The following is a 21,427-nucleotide window of genomic DNA, read 5'->3' as shown; positions in this document are numbered from 1 at the left end:
AAACAACATAGTAAAGCTATCAGAATATTCCTGTAATATAGTGAGAGCACTCAATATATGTTAGATATAATAATAGTGTTATTATTATTTTGTAAATACATACTGTTCTGATTGTATACAATAGAGATGACTCTGTGAGGCACCAAATGTTATTCTAGGGATGAGGAAAGGCAAAACAATTCAAAGCTCAAAGAAAAACTGCAGGAAATCAAAGCTCCAAGAACAATTATAAAACTAAACCATAAGCCCAGCATTTGTAAGATAACTTTGACGCTTCGGATCATGTGAGCACTAGACTCTGCAAATAATATTTCCAAAGATGCCAACATAAGCTTAGAGGCAAGATATCAGAGCAGAAAAAACTTTTAAGGCCATATTTAGAGTTTTTATATTTGAGAAAGGTGGATTCAAATCCCTAGGACAGTAGATCCTGGAAGAAGCATTTGTTGTACAAGTAAGCAGTTTGCAATTGATAGGCAACCACCCAATCCTGAGAGCAGTGACATTGTTGGAAGATCCAAGTTACCAAACAACAGTTTATCACTGGCCTAAAAAAGGAATGGAAACATTCTTTTACTTGGAATAAAAAATCTGAGGGTCTGAAGTGGGCTGGGGCCGGGGGCGGGGGGTGGGGGGTGCTGTTAATAGATTTTAGATGCCAATGGAGTAATAAGCTGATACAAAAGATGCAAAGCTTCGATTCTATATCCTGAATATTCTTATAACTCCTTCAGGCCAACTTAATCAACTCACCTTATTTGAATGGATATGACTTATTGCAGCAGATACTGATTCAAAAAAAATTGGTTTCTCTGAGTCTAGGTTTCCATAATACGTCATTGCTTTTATCAAGGAAGCTACAAGAAAGCACAAGTGATATAAGAATACATGTGGAAGTGCGGAAGAATCACATTCAACGTTAGTCAGGGACATGTTCTTACTTGTACAATGGGCTAACAATACATCCACACTCCTGCCTTCACAGTCCATGTAAACCTGGAAGAATTAAAATAGGATACGAACAGTTAATTCAGAATAGCCAGCAGGAGGAAATAAGATGGGCTTCAGAAGAAATCAAACTTTCTTTAAAGCGAATGTTTATGAAGTCAAACCACCAGAGGGAGGCATTGTTACACAGTCAGGCATAATCTGGCAAGCATCTAAAAGACTAAGATTAATACAGCAGGGCATCTACCTTTATTGCAACTAAATTTGACTGCTTACCTTTTCCACATCATTTAATAAAAGTAAAAACAGTTACTTTCCCGCCCTGTAAGAATCATATAAAATTGTTCTCAACCTCTTTTAATAGAAAACAAGGACCCATTTGTGAAAATGAAGAAAGCTGCTGACCTACTGCTTGCTTTAATATTTTACAATAATTTGGACATATTCACGTGCTCTACAAACCCTGTGCATGAATGGTAAATTGAGAACCTCACTATAATCCAAGCCAAGTCTGATTACCCAACTTCCATTTTAAAAGGAATGCAAGATGAGAGATCCTAACTCATTTGTTTGGCGTCTTTTAAGTCCTAGAAAATCTCAAGCAGAAACAACTTATACAAGGCTCTGATCTTAAATTCACCCAAATCAAAGTCAGTCTATGAACTTCTGTAAAAGTAAATTTAGGCGTTTTAGTTACCAGGGGATGGATTTCATTATATAATAGTGATGTATCTTACACATAAAATATAGAAAGGTTCATTTACAATATATTCTAATAATGTGCACTGTACATTCAAAATTTCATTCATATTCTTCCAGCAGTAAGAAGTTCTTTCTATGTGAGAAGAATTGTGAAATAATAGAAGATATATTACTGAATGTAAATGAGAAAAGAGCAAAAAACATGGACTGCATCTTTGCCATTGAATAAATGGCTCCCATTTTTGTAAGTTAAAATATTCAATTCAAGGTGACCTCTCAGTGTTTGACTTTTTCTTAAGCTCAATGAAACATAAACACATTGCTATGGGCGGTTTGTAGATGCTGATAAATATAATCTCCAGTTCACTGACCTCCTCAAAGTCCCAAGTAAAAGAATAACGAAAAGTCACCCCACTTCCTTCAACCTACAACTCCCAAGAGAATGTTTCTTATGCTAAAGCAACTAAGAAAACAATACAAAGAGTATTATTAGAAAGCATGAAGCCATGAAGGGCTGAAGAGTTGCTGTGGCTCTTCACTCTGAACCTTCTTCCAGGGTGGCTGGAACTAAAAAATAATATTAGCTGCAATGATATTAATTACACTTGAAGAAATGACATTTTTAAAATGAGAAAAAATAATAGAAACTAGCATTATTGAGTTCTTCCTAACTGCTAGACACTTTCTTAGGTGCTTTATATGCAATACATCATTTTTAAGCCTCACAACAACTTGATGAAGGGGGTATTTCTACTTCCAGTTTACAGAAAAGCAAGTAAACACTTAAGTCCAGATCACAGAACTAGTATATGGATGATATGTGGAACCAGGCTTAGTCTATCTTTAAAGTCTATATTCTTAACATAGATCATGCTGTTACTGTAACCATAATGAAATAAAGAAAATAGGCATAACAAGGAAATTTAAAAGGGCAAACTGATACAAAACTGCTGGTTTTGTATATATAGATAAAACACACCTGGCTAAGGGAATATCATTTTATGCCAATCTAAAAATAAATTGCATTAGTCGATTGATCCTGTCATTCCAGTGTACAGATCTTTAAAACCACTAAGATGAATGATGAAAAGTAAGTCTTTTTGCAACATGCCCAGTGCCAAGATGGTTTGAATTTCTCTGAATTGTCAGCCGTGGATCCTAAACTCAGTGGGAGTAGGTAATCATTTCTCCTGCTTTCTTTATTAACCCTAAGTCCTGTTTGTAATATCTAGAGAAGGAAGCTGATAATTTCAGAAACCAATTTAAAATGCAATTGAACAAAAAAAAAACTATACATACTGGCCTTTCCCAGTTTAAAAAAAAAAAAAACCAATCCTAGTCTAGTGTTTCTCAAAATAGGATCCTTGAGCCTCCTGCATCAGAATCACCTATGGGTGTTTAAAATGAAGCTCCTAGATCAGAATCAGAACCCAGAAGACTGCATTTTCAATGAGCACCCCAGAAGCGCCTTAAACACACAATTTTAAGAGACTCTTGTAGACTTTAGGAACACAGAGTAAATAAAAATGCCGAATACAAGAGGCCCTCCTGTGAAGAGGGACCATGTGTTTACAATTTAGTTTCAGCTAGAAGAAAACATGAAGTATTCAGGTTGAATCCTAAGTCCAACTGTTCAAAGGTTTTATAGTGAACCACAAGAAAATGAAAACATATTATGTGGGGAGAAAGGGCGACTTGCTGAAAATAGCCACTAGATTTCAGGCCTCTGATACTTAAACTTCAATTGTTTTAAACAATTTGTTTATTTTCGAAATATCTGCCAATTCTGAAACAAAATCGCTGCCTCATTTTTACAAAATGAATAAACTGAGATCCAGACAAGTGAGATGATTTCCCCCACACCTCAGCTAGTGTGATGCGGCTGGGACTACGCTGTGACTTCCACATACTAAGCAATTCCCCTCCACACACTCCCACCCATATCTTCGTAGGAAAGCAATACTAATGTTGACCTTTGTACTATCGTGAGTTTGAAAGGCTGGACATTTCAAAGTAAATTTAAGATATAAATGAATAGAGACACAAGGTATACTACACCACAAGAAAACAATGCAAGTCCACAACATGAGACCTTTTCAAGGATACTGATCTGAACCCTTTAAAAGTCAATGTCTGGTTTCCACTTTCTGATCATGATATGTAACTAATATAAGACTATTCCCTCCTCCACAAAGAAGTACACAACTGGACAAAAATATACAACAACCATGTTTAGACAATCTGCACCAGGCAGGGCAGCACAGGGCAGCTGAGTTTCCTGAGAAAGGGGGAAAAAATGGGGTGAGCCCTCTGATCATGGTAGCTTTCTGCCACAAAGCAGTTTCTGGGCCCTGGCATGATGAGGGAGACCCAATAAAAATGTGGCAGCTTCCCTGAGCTGCACAGACAGAACCAGAGTTCAGGGAGAGATTAATGGGTGATGAAAGAGCTCCAGAAATTTCCATAAGGTTTAAATTAAGTATTTGGCTCAATGTCAAGCCACACAGCAAGGCTCTAGGTGATCTGAGTAAGAAAACCTCTGGGAAGTAAACACCTGAAGATGAAATGAGCCGATTCACAGGCTCAGAAGCTGGCAGAGGACTGAAGAAACTGAGGAACAGATGCTGCCTCACCCTCAAGACGTCCCACCACCACCAATTCAGGGTGTTAAGGGAAAGAACAAAAAGAAAGAAGAAAGAAGGTGAATTCCCTGTTGACTTAGTATTTACTAAAAAAAGAAGGAGGTAAAAAAAATCTTAGAAGTGTCTGAGTTTTCTGTGAATTGACAAAATTAGGTGTTCTTCTAGCTGTGGAAATGGGGTTTGGAAGCTATGTCAGTTTTAAATCCATAAGTGGAGTTTTATTTTTTGCATACCTGGATCATGGAGACCACATGGAGATCATAGGGCAGAGAAAGAGGCACTGTTGCCTGAGAGAACAGAGAAAAGCCGTTGCATTGGGCACTGCTTGTGAGACCAGGAATGGTATTAGGCCAAACTGTACCCAACCGTAATGTGAGAGAAAACCTCCTGCCATCATCAAGGCACTTGCTTATGCAGCCTGTGCTCTAGAATGGGCTTTTCTCCTTTCTAGAATCCTTGTAAATTGACTGCCTAGGAGATCCTATGCCCACTGTATCTCAAGTCTATGTACTGTTCTCTCTGACTACCCCATGCAAATATTCTTAGCCCTGACCCTCACACATACATAAAACTAGAAGCTGAATAGGATCTCCTGAAAACAAATCTACAGTGATGGGAGGCATGAAGTTCTACGTCCTTTGCAAATAATGGGGTGAGATGTGTATTGCAACAAGCAGGCTCAAGACTACAGAGAGAAGGTGGTGAAAACCCTTATTACTGAACAAAAGGGAAGAAACAGTTCTAAACACAAGCTCCATAAATACCTCAACAAGCATGGAGACTCCAGAATAGTCAAAAAAGGTAAATCCACTGCAATCCAGGATTAAAGAACACTTCTCATTAGGGCAGGACTGTGAAACTTCTTCTGTAGGAGAAACAGAGACTTGAGTTAGGGAGAATTTTAAGAGATTTCTGCTGCTGGCTTTGTTGACTGGTGGGAGGGTAACAGTGGCCTCACATTTAACAACACTAATTCAAAACACTTTTAATTTTTACATTTTTCAGTAAATTATTAATTATTTCTGAACTTTCTGATTTTGTATTACTGGAATGCAATTTCAGGTGATCATGACATGACTCAAAGAAGAAGACAAAATAGGTTAATTACCAGTATCATTTCATATATGGACGAACTGAGGTTCAGCTTAAAAGTTTAAATGCTTTTTACAGGATATCTGGCAAGTTAGTGCTAAACATAGACAGAAGCAAAGTCTCCAGACATTCTGAATAGTACCTTTCCCACAATATCACAATGTTTCCTTAATAGGCGTGCCCAAAGTAGAGCTCTGTTTTGTGGTGCCTGAAGTGTATACAATTTTGGAATCGCACTTAAAAAAAGAAAAAAAAAAAAAAAAAACTCCATTGTTAGGGCTTGTCCCACAGCCTTGGAAGGAAGGGATCTGTATGACGGGCCCTGAAAATTAAGCTTCATTCGGTTCATAGTAAATTGGCCTCTGAATTTACCTGATGAAAACAATAAGATTTTACTGAGGAGTTCATGACCTCTTTTTGATAGCCATTCTTAGGGCCACGATTTCCTTACATGATATGACCTATTTCTTCACAGTGACAGGCCACATTTGGGGTCCCTCTGAGGAGCGATGTGGCTCTCAGAGCAGATCACACATGCTGATTCCCCCACCACTGTAGGCAAAGTCTATCACTTAAATTCAAATTCATTAACTATTATGAAATTCTCTGAAAAAAATAATTCTTAATTTCAATAGCATTGCCATTTAAAATGTTCAAGGATTTTCTGTATAGTGACTATCTAAAAGTGGGACTGTGGTTGTTTCTCAATTTGGGAGAAAATATGAGGGAAATAGTGCAATTAAAAAAAATCCTGCTTACAGATTTAAGAAAGCAGTAAAACAGAAAATAAAAAATGACACTGAAAATTTATATATGACAGTAACTGTCAGGAAAAGGAGAAATGCTACAAAGTAATTTCTATGTATTTGAAAAGTGATAGGTATAAGACTTGGTTTTCAGTTTCATCTTTAGATCTATATTTATATTTATTAATCAAATAATATACTATTAATTGAATAATAACTATATTGTGTTTGTACTATGTTTAAGAAGGAGAAGATAATAACACCAAATAATCAATATTTCTAAGGAGTAATTTTTTTAAGCAGTGAGTGATAACAAACATGAGTGAGGTCTTATTCCTTTCTTTAGGAGTTTATAATACTTTTGAGTGTCAAGGATAGCATTGGTATATAAATGACATGATTAAAATGATAAAATGAATAAAAATGTGAATTTACAAAACAGTGTAGTCTCTTTGGAGTAATCAGGGAAGGCTTCATGCAAAAAGCAGCCTTGCAGGACATATCAGATTCCAAAAAGGAGAAATAATGTAGACGTGTAAGCATTCTAACCATGTGGACAGCCTTAATCCAACACTAATGACAGCTTAAATCTAAAACTCCTTCTGCTCCCATTCAACCATTTAATGAGGACCAACTATATGCCAGGCACTCCATTAGTGCCTTCTGTTCTGCTCTTTCTCCCAGGGCAAGAGGGGCTAAGTGGTTAGTGAACATTCAGGCTATGTTTCCATAGGCCTAAAATGGTAAACTAGAACCTCAGGCAACATTGAAAATAGCCATAACATAGCTCATCTATTGACCACTCAGCTGTAATCATTATCATTCATTATTTGGCTGATTAAACACAAGATTTACCTCTACTAATGCAGAGGCTTTTATTTATATTTTCAGATATAATACACCCTGGCTTATTATCAGAGATAGGAAAGTATTAAGATTGAAGGAAAAAGAAAAATACTCTAAGCAGAGAATACTTGTTCTAATCAACAGTGGAATGTTGACTGGTCATAAATACATTTTTGGAAATGTTCTATTAAATTTTCACAGTATAAAAATCTCTAACAATTAAATATTAGGTAAACTTTATGAGAAAACCTTAAAAGGTTATATAATATACATAGGTAAAATATATGTAATGAAGTTAGATGTTTTCTTACAAAGTAAGATTTAAAAATTAGTAAGACTAATCATGTTTACAATGTATATTGGAGCTTAATATGTGAAGATTTCTTATGTTGACTTTTTCAAACTTTTTTTTAGAAAATAAAATTTATATGGTTTCTTTAAAGTCAGTAATGAGTTGGGCCAGATGATGCCAGTTCTTGAAAGTCAATCGTGTATATATCTTCCATGCTTAATGACAGCATGTTGGTAGCTTAAAATCAGTGATAGTAGAAATATTTACACCATGGAAATTGGCAAATGCCACATATCAGAACTTCTCCACCATCTGACCTTATATCCCCACTCCAAGAATCATTTGCTATTCACCAGCATATCACTGCTTAAAGGTGGGTACTCTCATTAAATATAAAGAAAATCATCAGTAAGTTTTAAAAATCCAATGGCTTTGATTAAATGAAAGACTTAAACCCCTGACATATTTGACAATACATCTTAAAATAACAATGACACAAATTGATATCAAATTTTGTCCTTTATTAATCCACTTATACAGTCTTGTTCTTACCAAATGATACCTGTTTTATAAAATAGTACATATTTCATAATAATCTGCAATCTAAAGTTATTTGTTCAAAAATTTCCATAGAAAAAATTAGCATTCATATTTAACTTAAATATTAAGAATTAATAGATTAAGAATTTTTCTAAGATATTTAAGCCTTATTATCTATTTACTACCAAATATAATACTAATGTCTATAAGACAGGCTTGCAGCCGGGCGCGGTGGCTCACGTCTGTAATTCCAGCACTTTGGGAGGCCGAGGCAGGTGGATCACAAAGTCAGGAGATCAAGACCATCCTGGCTAACATGGTGAAACCCCGTCTCTACTGAAAATACAAAAAATTAGCCGGGTGTGGTGGTGTGTGCCTGCAGTCCCAGTTACTCCGGAGGCTGAGGCAGGAGCATGGCGTGAACCTGGGGGACGGAGCTTGCAGTGAGCCGAGATAGCACCACTGCACTCTAGTCTGGGCAACAGAGTGAGACTCTGTCCACCACCCCCCTGCCCTGCAAAAAAAAGACAGGCTTGCTAGAAACAAACTGTAATCTGAAAGAATATTAGCAGTTATTATCTATAACTGTCTGACATGAATTCAATCCTCCCTATCCACAGCCACGGCAAACATAGCTAATGAATTTGGTATTTTTTTCCACTGATGTCAAACAAGACCTTACAATTTCCATCAATTCAGTGCTTCAGGAAGCCACTACTAGCTGATCAAAAACTTATTTGTCATTCTGAACTTAAAAAATATTACAGTGAAAAAAAATCTGTGTATGTGTTACTTAGAGAGATTGATAACTGCATTTAATTGATGAGAAAATCGTGATAAAATGGTACTGAAAATTCTTAAACAAGTTTTTTTTTTTCCTTTTCTATCCTACCATATTTCACTTCTAAATTGTACTTGCAATTTTCTTTATTTTCTTGTAATTATCTCATAATGTACATGATGATAGATTATTAACTCTGAAAGTGTTTGGGGCTTTATCAATAGTGATTTTAAAACGTCCCTTCCATTGTCTGAGAGTGTATTCGTGCCATTGTTTGCTTCATCTTTTTTTTTTTTTTTTTAATCTAACCTCCTTCTGTGCTATTCCTTTAATTGAAATACGTGTATATTTTCAGGCCATCCAAAAATAAAAATAAAGTAAAGCAAAACAATAGGCTCATGCCTTGTAGTTGTGGTTTAAGTAAGTTATTTTAAGAGAAGCAATTCATGATTTTCTTCTAAATGAAATAACACAGTCTTAATGGTAAAATTACCAATTCACTCAAACGAAAATTTAAATACAATGGACATTTCTAACATTTTTCCAAAAGTAAGTGAAGTTTTCTTTTACACAGTATCCTTTCAGTTCTGCCGTTGCACTAATTGTATGGCTATAATCTTGTGTTCTAAACTTCTAAGTAAATCAACCAGAGCAATAAAAATCACGTAATCCTAGAAAAGAGTAATGTGAATGCACAGCTAATAACCTGCCTTAAGCAAAATGAGGTAAGCTTGGAGCATGTGCAAAGGAGACAACTAATCTATTCCCATGTGGAATGGGGTAAATGATGGGCTTTATCTACAAAAAAGCAACATTTCAGAAAGAAATTAACCATCAGGTGTGGGTGGGCAATTAACTCCAGACTGTGGAAGTCAGCTCTCTCCTGTGGAATATTCATTAACTTCTTTAATTAAAAAATATTCATAGTTGCATAATTTAAGAGTGCTTTTTATATACTTCAAAAGATTCTTGACAGTCCATGAGTAACTCATAATTTTTTAAAAGAAAGTATTTTCTGTTGATATCAATTAACTATTGAAAAGCAGATTTACATCTCAAATTTCTCAAGAAAATAAGAAGTTAAGAAATATTTAAGACAAACCACAACATTCCCTTTGGAAAACATCTGCACATATTATTGAACATTTCTTTCCTTCCTTCCTTTCTCCCAGCAGTCAGCTAATATAGATGTATCGAGTGCCTACTCTCGAGTGCCTACCCTATTTCTAGTGTCCTAGAAAATGTAAGTATAATGACGAACAAGGAAGACAGTGATCACTGCCCTCAACAGACTCACAATCAGGTTGGGAAACTAGTCAGTTGAACTAGTAATTTAAAGTGCGAAGAGGGCTGGAGATGTGCAGAAAATGCTACGGAGGTGAAGGAGACCTTGTGTGGTGGACAGAATAATGCCTCTTAAAGATGCACACATTTGACTCTCCAGAAACTGCGAATATGTTGCTTTACATAGCAAAAGGGACTTTGTAGATTTGATTAATTTAAGGATGTTGAGATGGGCAGGTTATCCTAGATTTCTCAGGTAGGCCCAGTGTCATACAAGGAGACAGGAGGTTCGAGGTCAGAGAAGATGTAGTGACAGAAGAGACCACATCTCTTCTGATATTTGAGGATCAGAGAGGAGAGATTTGATGATGTCACACTGGCGGCTTGCAAATGGAGGACGGGGCCATGAACCAAGGAATACAGATGGCCTCTGAAAGTTGGAAAGGGCAAGGAAATGAATTCTCCTCTAGACCCTCTAGGAATGCAGCCCTGCCCAAACTTGATTTTATCTCCAGACTCATTTCAGTGACTTCTGTCATCTAGAACTGTAAAATAAGAAATTTGCGCTGTTTTGAGCCACTGCATTCATGGCAATTTATTACAGCAGCAATAGGAAACTAATATAACTGCACTGCTTATTTGGGAAATGAGTAATAAGGGTGGGAACTTGTTTAGATTTCAAGGTCTATGATGGCAGAATTCATGTCTACTTTCTTCATCCTTGAATATCCAGCACTCATTGTTGTGCCCAGGATTTATTAGATGTTCATATATACAATACAGATTAACTGAGTGAACAAGAACATGAATTAATGCAGGAATGAATGGAAGAATGTGATCTGTGAGCTGAGACCTGATAATGATTGGAAGTTAAGTAGATGACTAGGTGGTGGAGGTAGACCCAGCAAGTCATAATGCTAAGAAAGACCTCAACAGAGTGCATCTTGGTATTGACATAAACTGACTGAAGTGTTTTGGAGACTCAAACTGTAAAAGTGGTAATGAAAGATTTCTCTGTAAATTGAGAAAGTTTAGTTTTCACTAAGAGAAATAGCATGATTTCCATTTCATACTTGATGTAACCCTGTTTCATATATTTTGATTATTCTATCATGTGCTCAACTACAAATCTTTTCCTTCTGAAACGATTTTTAGTGGGGAGGGCTATTTTTAATTCTCTTCCTTCTTGCCCATTCCCTTACTCAGTTTACATCTTTTCTTCCTTTAATCACTTCTACATGTATTCTGTAGTCCCCAAAACCCACTTGATGTCTCCTGGATGACCTCACTTAGCTTAAGTTTACCATTGTCCCACCTAAACTCACTTTTCCTTTTAGCTGTTCTCCTGGCTTTACTATTATTCCCAGTTAGAGAGTTTCAAAGTTTCAGAATCATCATTTGTATCATTCTCTCCCTTACTTCAACTCCCAAACAGTTCCAGCTGCTGTTCATGACACTGCTGAAATCTCTTTTGAGTCGTTCATCTCCATTTTCACAACCTGGTGACCAAAGAAGAGGAAGATAGAAACTTCACTCCTCTTCTCTAGATTATTATCGCCCTATCATTCTTGCTTCCCTCCATGCAGGCTGCATTTAGACCAATCTTCTTGAATCTCAATTTTAAGTACCCTTTCATGTATATAGCCTACTTTCAACTGGGACTTAAGTCCTGCCTCTACCCCTAACTTGCTGCATGATCCAGAGCAAGTTACATCTCCCCTATGGGCCTCAATGTCATCAGTAAAATGAAGAGTGTTCAGGTAATTATTTTAATTATTTTAAAATGAAGAGTAGAGCATTTGCCTATTGCCTATTTTAGTTATTGAGAATAATGCCCTGTGAATTGCTATACAAATATTTTGTTCATTGGACAATGAAGGATAATACAATGGAAACTAAAAATGCATTATTTACCTTAAAATCTAGTTAGGAGGAAAATGACTCTATAACCATACAGGTAATATGTGATGGATTAAATCATGTGGTAATTTCTGTGTTTCACTATTACTATTGAATTCCACTTTATAGGTGAAGATACTGAATTCCAGTGTGCACTTGACTGAGTATTCTTCTATATGGATCTAGTTGACTTTTTTCTCCCTAACAAGATTGAAAGGAAGTGTGTCCCTTCAATATATTTTACTTCCCTATTAAACCTCAGAAAAAGTATAACATTTGGATTGGAAGAAAAGGGAGATGGTTCTAGTTATGAGAATCCAAATAAAGGCTTAGACCCAGAGATGATTAAGTTAGATGCTGGAGCAGTAAATGGATTTGTCTGGCTGGGATGGAGAACTTGTACAATGTGTGATAAGAAGGGAAGCAATTTGGAAGGATAAGGAAGCTTTCAGGTGCCACACTAGGGAGTAGGTACTTGATCTTCAGAAGGAAACCATTATAATTTATTAAGAACAGGAGGGATTTTTTTAAAGTAGAGGTGATTTAACATTAATCTGTCATTACATCACAGAATGAAATAAAGCTGGAATGGCAATTAGATCTCAGCTGCATGTCAACTCCATTTGTAGTAGCTTTTTACAACAACATGTTGAGAGGGTTCTGAGGCTACTTTGGCTCATAGAAAAAAAAATGCTCTGATCTGTTATTCTGTCTGGTATGCGCATACATACTGGGTATTTTCTATCTATAGAATACAACAAAGGCTATCTCATAGCAGAAGATAAAAAACAATATGAAAATAATACTAATTCATTTCGAACATAATTAAGGACAGAATCAGAGTCACAGAAGTGAAAATGAAAGGTAATGAAACCAAGTTATAGGTTTTAGGGATTAAATTAAGATGTGAAATAAAAAATAAGCACAGTACACATAACCTCAGCATTTAAAGCATAGGGGAGTAGAGCAGGGCACTACTTGAACAAGAGAGAGAGATAAGAGGACCGAGGAAACTTTGGAGGGGAGAGAAGGAGGATGTCAGAAGAAGTGTTCTGATCAACTGTGTCTGACAAATATCAAAGGGCCACTGGGTACCAAAGAGTTTCACGAAGACCCAGCAAAGGTGATCATGCCCATCAGCTACTGTTCTGTGCAAAGTGGGCCTGGTCAGGATGCAGAAGTAAGAAATTCCCCTAAAAATTTTTCAGTTCAGAGAGTAAGGCACTCAAGTTAAATAAGTATTATTCTAGTATTACATAAGTGTTCTCCGAGAGCACAAGGCAGGTAAAAGTAAATTTGCCACAATAAACTAGAAAAGACCAGAAAAGCTGATATCTGAGATGCATCCATGTTAATGTGGGTCCATGCAGTTCATTCATATATTTACATTCTATTTTATTATGTTGTATATTGATTTACAACATATGATATGCTGTAATTCAATTGATATTTTAATATGTATTTTATCTTCTTACAAAAACATTCTGTATATTGATTGTCCATTGTACTGCTAATGGGTGTTTTGCTTATTTCCGGTTTTGGGGGATTAATAAACAATTTTATGAAAAATCTTGTATATTTTTCCAGATACAAATATTAAGAGATTCTTTTCTCAATTGTGTTTAGAAGTGCAAAAACTAATATAATTCAGCTTTTTATTCATCTAAGTTTATATGAATGAAATTAGAACCTTACAATATGTTTTCATTTGTCTTACTTTTTTCCCCAACATTGTTTATAAGATGTATATAATTTTCATTATTATGTGGGTATAACATGTAACAAATATATTAAGTAAAAACTCAATTGTATAACTTATGTCACAATTTCTATGCACCTGCTGCTTTAGTTGGACACCTGAGTTATTTCCATGTTTGGATCGTTACAAACAATATTGTCATTAATATTCTTGTTTGTATACTTTGCTGCACATAAATTATCATTTCTTCAGGGTGTACAACTAAGAGCAGAATTGCTGATCACAGGATATGTGTATCTTCAACTTTATAAGACATTGCCAAACCATTTTCCAAGGTGGATGCACAGATGGTAATCTGAAAATGCAAAATCTGAAATGCTCCAAAATCCAAACTTTCTCAATGTCAACATGACATTATGTTACCTTGAACACATCATTTTACTATCTTAATGGCATGTCATAATTGTTACTGTTCAGTACTTACATGTGGATAAATGTAAGAAAATGATTGCTTATTGGTAGCATATAAATTCAGTCAGGAGTGATGGTAATGCCAAACAACTGGAGATGGATTGTCCACATCATTTGCTTTCTGATGGTTAAATGCACACAAACTTTGTTTTATGCACAAAATTATTTAAAATATTGTATAAAATTACCTTCAGACTATGTGTATGGGGTGTACATAAAACATAAATTAATTTCGTGTTTGGAGTTGGGTCTCATTCCCAAGATACCTTATAATGCATAAGTAAGTATTCCAAAATCCAAAGAAATTCAAAACCTAAAACACTTCCAGTCATAAACATTTCAGATGAGTGATACTCAACTTGTAAGAGTTTATACTACCACCAACATTGTAGGAGACTTCTTGTTGCCCTGTATCCTCACCAATCCTTGGTATTGTCAGATTTTTCTATTTTGACCAATATCATACATATAGTGTTATTTAATTTGCATTTCCCCAACAATAGCTGTGAATAATAATAGTGAAGTCAAGCATATTCTCATATATATGTATTTTGGTAACTTAAAAAATATCCCTTTTCGTGAAATGCCTGTTCATGTCTTTTGCTCATTTTTCTATTGAGTCATCTGCCTTTTTTTACTCGTCAATTTGTAGTAGAAAGCAGTCCTTTCTGCATTTTATAAGTTACAGCTATCTTCTTCCACTCTGACTTATTTTTTCATGTTTTATATAGTGCTTTCTGGTAAACAAAAGTTCTTAAAAATAATATAGTGAAGTTTAATGATCATTTTCTTTATGCTTAATGCTTTATATTTCTTGTTTTAAGATAATTTACTTATTCCAAGTTCTTTTAAGATATTTTCCTATATGCTCTTCTAAGTTTACATTTTGTCTACTATATTCAGATTGATCTAACTCATACATATGTGTGGTATGGTGTGGATTAGGGGCCTAATTTCATTCATATAGATACATAATTGTCTCTGCATTATTTATCAACAAGACCATCCTTTCCCAGTGCTCTATGGTGCCATTTTTGTCATAAATAAAACAGCAATACATGTGAGGACTTTTCCCCCTCTGAGCTCTCTACTCTGTCATATTGACCTATTTATTTGTGATCCAATACTACACTGCAGTGATTATTAGAGCTTTATAATACATCTCAATGCTAAGAGGACATACCCTTCATTTGTTCATATTCTTCAAGTGTCTTAACTATTCTTGGCCATTTGCGTTTTTATTTAAAAATGTAAATAAGCCTGTAAAAAGCCATTAAAATATTCTATTGAAACTTTACTTGATATTAAATCTAAATTTATAAATCAATTTTAGAAATTATGCTTTTTGATATCAAGTATTCTAATCAATGGGCATTGTGTTTCCCTCCATTTATTTATGAATATTTACTTGCTACAGGTATTTTTAATGTCTCATAATAAAGTTCTACACCTTCATCCTGTGTGGGTCTATATATTTTTATTTAAATTCATTTCTAAGATTTGATTTTTTTTTTTTTTTTTTTTTGAGACGGAGTCTCACTCTGTCACCCAGGCTGGAGTGCAGTGGTGCGATCTTGGCTTACTGCAAGCTCCACCTCCCGAGTTCACGCCATTCTCCTTCCTGAGCCTATTTATATATACTTTATATTATATATAATATATATTATTTATATAAATATATAATTATACATTATAATATAATTATATATTTCATGTCTTTCTTGTTTCTTTTTCTCTCTTACCAAGGAATGATGCTAATTTTATACACCATATGACCCTATATAATCCTAACAAGTATTTAGGTAATGATTTGGACTTCAGTGATTTTGCCTTCATTTTTCCTGCTCTCCCTCCCTTATTTGCTCCTTTTTTTCCATTTATTCATTAATTGACCATCTATTAAGTTTTTGTGCCTAGTGATAAAGCCATAATAGAAACAAACACCAAATTCTTTGGGAAATAATGTTAAATGAAAGAGACAGTCAATGGGAAAAGAAAAATAGTTAAGACTTGAGAAATAAGGCAGTAACCATGCCATTCTTGCTTTCTAAAAATATTCATAATTTATTTTTTTCAAGATGGCTGAATAGGGACATCAGATACCAGTTCTCTTCAGAAACTAGGTCAAAGTTGTTGGTTAATGGGCGTGTTCTGAATGGAATATTGAGGGAAGAGAGCCAGGAACTGTCAGAAATGCCAATAGAAGAAGCAGGGTTGCATACAAAAAAAGCAGCAAAATCTGAGAGATTGGCAGCCAAGGAACTCAGAGTTCTATAGAAAATATAGGTGGGGGTGCTTCTCTGTTCCCCTCACCCCTGTGACAATCTGCAGACTGCCAAACTCTTAGGGAGTCCTTCTGCTCTTGTGACTGTGTAATGCTGTTGGTGGCAACTTGAGAACTTCTCAGGGTCAAAGAAACAGGTGACCAGCTCACACATGTGTGCCCTCACTCTCCTCAGATCTAAGCTAAGATGGCACCAAACTAATTGTGCACCCATGGTGGACTTCTTCCCTGCCAGAAGATTCAGTGTCATTGAGTCCCTGTACCACCAGATTGCCCACAAACATCTTCTACAACCCACTCTGACTTTGGCAGGTGCAGAGGACCAGTGGGTCCCAGGGGAGCTTTCAGACCCCTGGAGATCTAACCTTCAGCCACTTCTATGGGTGGGCACTCAGCTCACCAAGCCCCCCTTGGGACAAAGGAAGCATAGATGTGGTACCAATCACTGAAGGGGGGCAGCACCAGCAGCCAGGAACAGACATGGAGAGGTGATCATCTCCCACTCCCCTCATTCACTATTCCAGACCCAGAAGAGGTTCTCCCTGCTGGGGGCTGGTATGTGTGAAGGAAAGCACTTGGAGAAAGTGCTTCTCATGGCAGCTCCACCACCATTGAAAGTGAATCCACCCTGCCTGGGATTGCACAATGAGCAGGGACCAACTTCTCCTTCCTATACAGAACAGCTGCAGCCCTGAAATGGAGGACATAACCTACAGAGTTGTCTGCTCTGGACTGGGGAAGGTGGCTCTGCCCTGAGTTGGTTTTAGTGGGAGTGGACAGAGGGCTTTATCCACAGTCTGCAGCCACTTTGCAGCCACGAGCCAAAGGACAAAGTCTATATAAACTGAAGGTCATGAGCCCCAAGGCAGGGGTGCGATAGGGAGGTAAATTGCATTCCTGCCAGCTCAGCATTAGAATCCAGTGCTCGCCCCACTGCCCCTTCCCTGGAGACCTACTCATAGCCCAACATGATCTCCCCTTGCCATCCTTCCATGAGAATGAGTGCTTCCACTCCTCAGCCTCCTGGAGACTGAGCCAGCTCTGAACTGCCCCACAAAATAAAAACCTGCTGCCAGAAGGACATAGTGCTAGTGCAGGAGAAAAGCTACTTGAGACTCCTGCACCCTCAGCCCTGCAGAAGATACTGTTTTGGCTTTTACATTCAATATACCACTACAACAGGCAGCATCTCAGAAAGCCAGTGCACAGAAGCTGTCCACAAACAAGGAACTCATGCAGAACCTTGCCCTGAAAGCACCCAGAAATGAAGACAAAGGATTGTAAAAAACATACACTGCAGTATACCCTCAAGGGAAAAAAGAATGAAAAATGTAAAAGTCCCATCCAAACTATATAAAACTCAAAAATAAGCAAGAGTTCCTTCAGATGAGAAGGAATCAGTGAAAGAACTACTGCAGTACAAAAAGACAGAGTGTCTTGAAACCTCCAAAGGATCAAACTAGCTTTCTAGCAATTGATTCTAACCAAAAGGAAAAGTCCAAAATGACAGGTAAGGAATTCAAAATGTAGATTCAAAAGAAACTCAGTGAGATCCAGAAGAAAGTTGAAAACCCGCACAAAGAAACTGGAAAACAATTCAGGATTTGAAAGATAGCTATATTTTTATAAAAGCCAAATAGAGCACCTAGAATTAAACAACTCGCTAAAGGAATTTCAAAACACATTTGAAAGCTTTAATAATATACTAGAAAAATTAATTTTAGACCTTGAAGACTAGTCTTTCAAATTAACCCTGACAGAAAAATAAAGAAAAAAGTACTTTAACAATCAAACAAAGCCTTTTAAGAAATTTGAAATTAAGTAATACAACTAAACCTGTAACTTATAGGCATTCCCGAGAGAGAAGGAAAAGTAAGCAATTTGAAAAACATACTTTAGCAAATAGTTCAGAGAAATGTCTTTTATCTTGCAGGTAAGCTAATTATCCAGATACAAGAAATTCAGAAAACACATGTGAGATACTGTAGAAGATATCACTGAAGCAGAGTCATCAAACAGCCCAAGGCCAACATGAAGAAAAAAAAAAAAAAAACTTAAAGACAGCTAGAAAAAAGGGCTAAATTACCTATAAAAGAAATCCCATTACACTAACAGTAGATGTCTCAGCAGAAATATTACAAGTCAGAAGAGGTTGGAGGTCTATTTTTAACCTTCTTGAAGAAAAAAAAAGGCCAACCAAGAATTTTATATTCTATCAAACTAAGCTTCATAAAAGAAGGAGAAATAGTCTTTCTCAGACAAGGAAATGCTAAAGACAACCAGACTAGCCCTACAAGAAATGTTCAAAAGAGTTCTAAACATGAAAATGAAAGGACAATACTTGCCACCATGAAAGCATATTTTGTACAAAGTTCACAAATTTTATAAAGCAATTACACATTTGAGACTACAAAGCAACTAGGTAACAACATTATGACAGGAACAAAACCTCACATATCAATATTAACCTTGAATATAACAGGCATACATGCTCCACTTAAAAGACATGGCTTGGCAAAATGGATTTTTTTTTTAAGACCCAACCATCTGCTTCCTCCATAGACTCATTTTATGTGTAATGACACTCGCAGGCTTAAAGAAAGGGGAGAGGAGAAAGATCTATCTCACAATTGGAAAACATAAAAGAACAGGAGTTTCTGTTCTTGTAGCAAATAAAACAGACTTTAAACCAACAGAGGCAAAAAAAAAAGAAAGACAAAGAAGGCCTTATATAATGATTAAAGGTTTCGATTCAACAAGAAGATTTAACTCTCCCTAAATATATATGTATCAAACACTGAAGCACCCCGATTTATAAAATGAATACGACTAGACCTAAGAAAAGGGACAGTGGTCAAATTATAATAGTGGGGGACTTCAATATCCCACTGGCAGCACTAGAAAGATCACTGAGGCAGAAAACTAACAAAAGAACTCTGGATTTAAATTGGATTCTTGACTGGATAGACCTAATAGACAACTACAGAACATTTCACATAATAAGCACAGAATATACATTTTTCTCATCTGCAAATGGAACATTCTGTAAAATTGACCACATGCTTGATCATAAAGCAAATCTAAATAAATTCAAAAAAAATTCAAATCATATGAAGCATCTTTCTGGAATACAGTGGGATAAAAGTATAAATCAATACTAAGAGGAATTCTCAAAATCACACAAGTACATGGAAACTAAGCAACTTGCTCCTGAATGGCTTTTGAATAAACAATGAAATTGAGGTAGAAATAAAAAGTATTTTTGAAACAAATCAGTATAGAGATACAACATGCCAAAACTTCAAAGATACAGCAAAAAAAAAAAAAAAACCCAAAAAACAAAAAAACAAACAAACAAACAAAAAAACCACGGTGTTAAGAGGACAGTTTATAGCATTAAGTGTCTACATCAGAAAGATAGGAAGATCTCAAATTAACAACCTAATATCATATCCAAAGGAACTAGACAAATAAGAACAAATCAAACCCAAAGCTAGTAGATGAAAAGAAATAACAAAAATGAGAATAAAACTAAATGAAATTGAGACAAAAAAAATACCAAGGAGAAATGAAACAATGGTTCTTTGAAAGGCTAAACAAAATTGATAGACTATTAACTAGATAAACCAACAGAAAAAAAGAGAGAAGATTCAAATAAGCACAATGAAAAATGGTAAAGGTGACATCACAACTGACAGCACAGAAATCCAAAAGATCCTCAGAGACTACTGTGACCATCTCTATGCACACAAACTAGAAAACAAAGAGGAAATGGATAAATTCATGGAAACATACAACCTCCCAAGATTGAACCAGGAAGACATTGAAATCCTAATCAGACCAATAAATAATTATGAGATTTATTCAGTAATTAAAAAAAAGTCTACCAACCAAAAAGAAGTCCAGAACCAGATGGATTCACAGGCGAATTCTACCAGACATACAATGAAGAACTGGTGCCAAGCTCATTGAAACTATTCCAAAAAATTGAGGAAGAGAGAGTCTCTCTAACTCATTCTTTGAAACCAGTGTCATCCTGATGCCAAAATCTGGTAAGGACACAATAAAAAAGTAGTACTGAAGTCCAATATCCCTGAAGAATAAAGACACAAAAATTTTCAACAAAATAGTAGCAAAGTGAATGCAGCAGCACATCAGAAACAAAAATTCATTGTGATCAAGTGGGTTTTATTCCAGGGACATAAGGATGGTTCAACATTTGTAAATCAATAAATGTGGTTCACCACGTAAACAGAATTAAAAACAAAAACAATATGATTATCTTAATAAATTCAGAAAAAAGTATTCAATAAAATGCAACATCCCCTCATGACACAAACCCTCAACAAATTAGGTATCAAAGGAAAATACATCAAAATAATAAAAGCAGTCTATGTCTATTGAATGAGCAAAGACTGATAGTATTCCTCTTTAGAACTAGAACAAGACAAGGATGCCCACTCTCACCATGCCTATTGAACAAAGTACTGGAAGTGCTAGCCAGAGAAATCAGGCATGAGAAAGAAATAAAAAATATCCAAATAGGAAAAGAAGAAGTCAAACTATCTGTCTTTACAAATGATACAATTCTATACCTAGAAAACTCTAAAGACTCTGCCAAAAGATTTCTGGAACTAATGAATGATACAGTAAAGTTTCAGGATACAAAATTAATGCACAAAAGCTGTTGCATTTATGTACACCAACAAAGCTGAAAGACCAAATCCAGAACTCAACCCCATTCACAACTTCCACAAAAAAAAAAAAAAAAAAATACCTAGGAATACATTTAAACAAGGACGTGAAAGGCCTCTACGAGTAGAACTATGAAACACTGATGAAAGAAATTGCAGATGGCACAAACAAGTGGAGAAATGTCCCATGGTCATGGAAATGAAGAATCCATGTCATTAAAATTACTACTACTTGAAACAATCTACAGATCCAATGCAATTCCTAACACATATAATTTTTCACAGAAATAGAAAAAATAATTCAAAACTTCATATGGAACCAAAATGGAGCTAAAATAGGCAAAGCAATCCTAAAGGAAAAAGAACAAAGCTGGAAACTTCACATTATCCAACTTCAAACTATACTACAAGGTATAGTAACCAAAAAAGCATGGTACTGGTACAAAAACAGATACATAGATCAATGGAACAGAATAGAGAATCCAGAAATAAATCCACATACCTGTA

At 35.7% G+C, this 21,427-nt stretch overlaps 1 protein-coding gene across 4 annotated transcripts in view; it reads right to left on the bottom strand.

Moving 5' to 3' along the window:
• The window catches only part of SLC26A7 (solute carrier family 26 member 7), a 186,029-nt gene that overhangs the window by 3,379 nt on the left and 161,223 nt on the right, over nt 1-21,427 (bottom strand). For 3 of the 4 annotated variants that reach the window (XM_023222931.2, XM_023222932.2, XM_023222930.2), the window contains 3 exons: nt 5,057-5,157; nt 942-996; nt 754-857 (listed from right to left, as the gene is read on the bottom strand). In XM_023222931.2, coding sequence (XP_023078699.1) covers nt 754-857; nt 942-996; nt 5,057-5,157 — 260 coding nt within the window. Of the gene's footprint in view, nt 1-373; nt 549-753; nt 858-941; nt 997-5,056; nt 5,158-21,427 lie in introns of those variants that run through there. The other variant, XM_023222929.2, reaches the window with a different exon arrangement.

This window comes from Piliocolobus tephrosceles, chromosome 7, assembly GCF_002776525.5.
Source record: "Piliocolobus tephrosceles isolate RC106 chromosome 7, ASM277652v3, whole genome shotgun sequence".
NCBI lineage: Eukaryota > Metazoa > Chordata > Mammalia > Primates > Cercopithecidae > Piliocolobus > Piliocolobus tephrosceles.
This window is presented reverse-complemented; position numbering and strand designations above follow the sequence as displayed.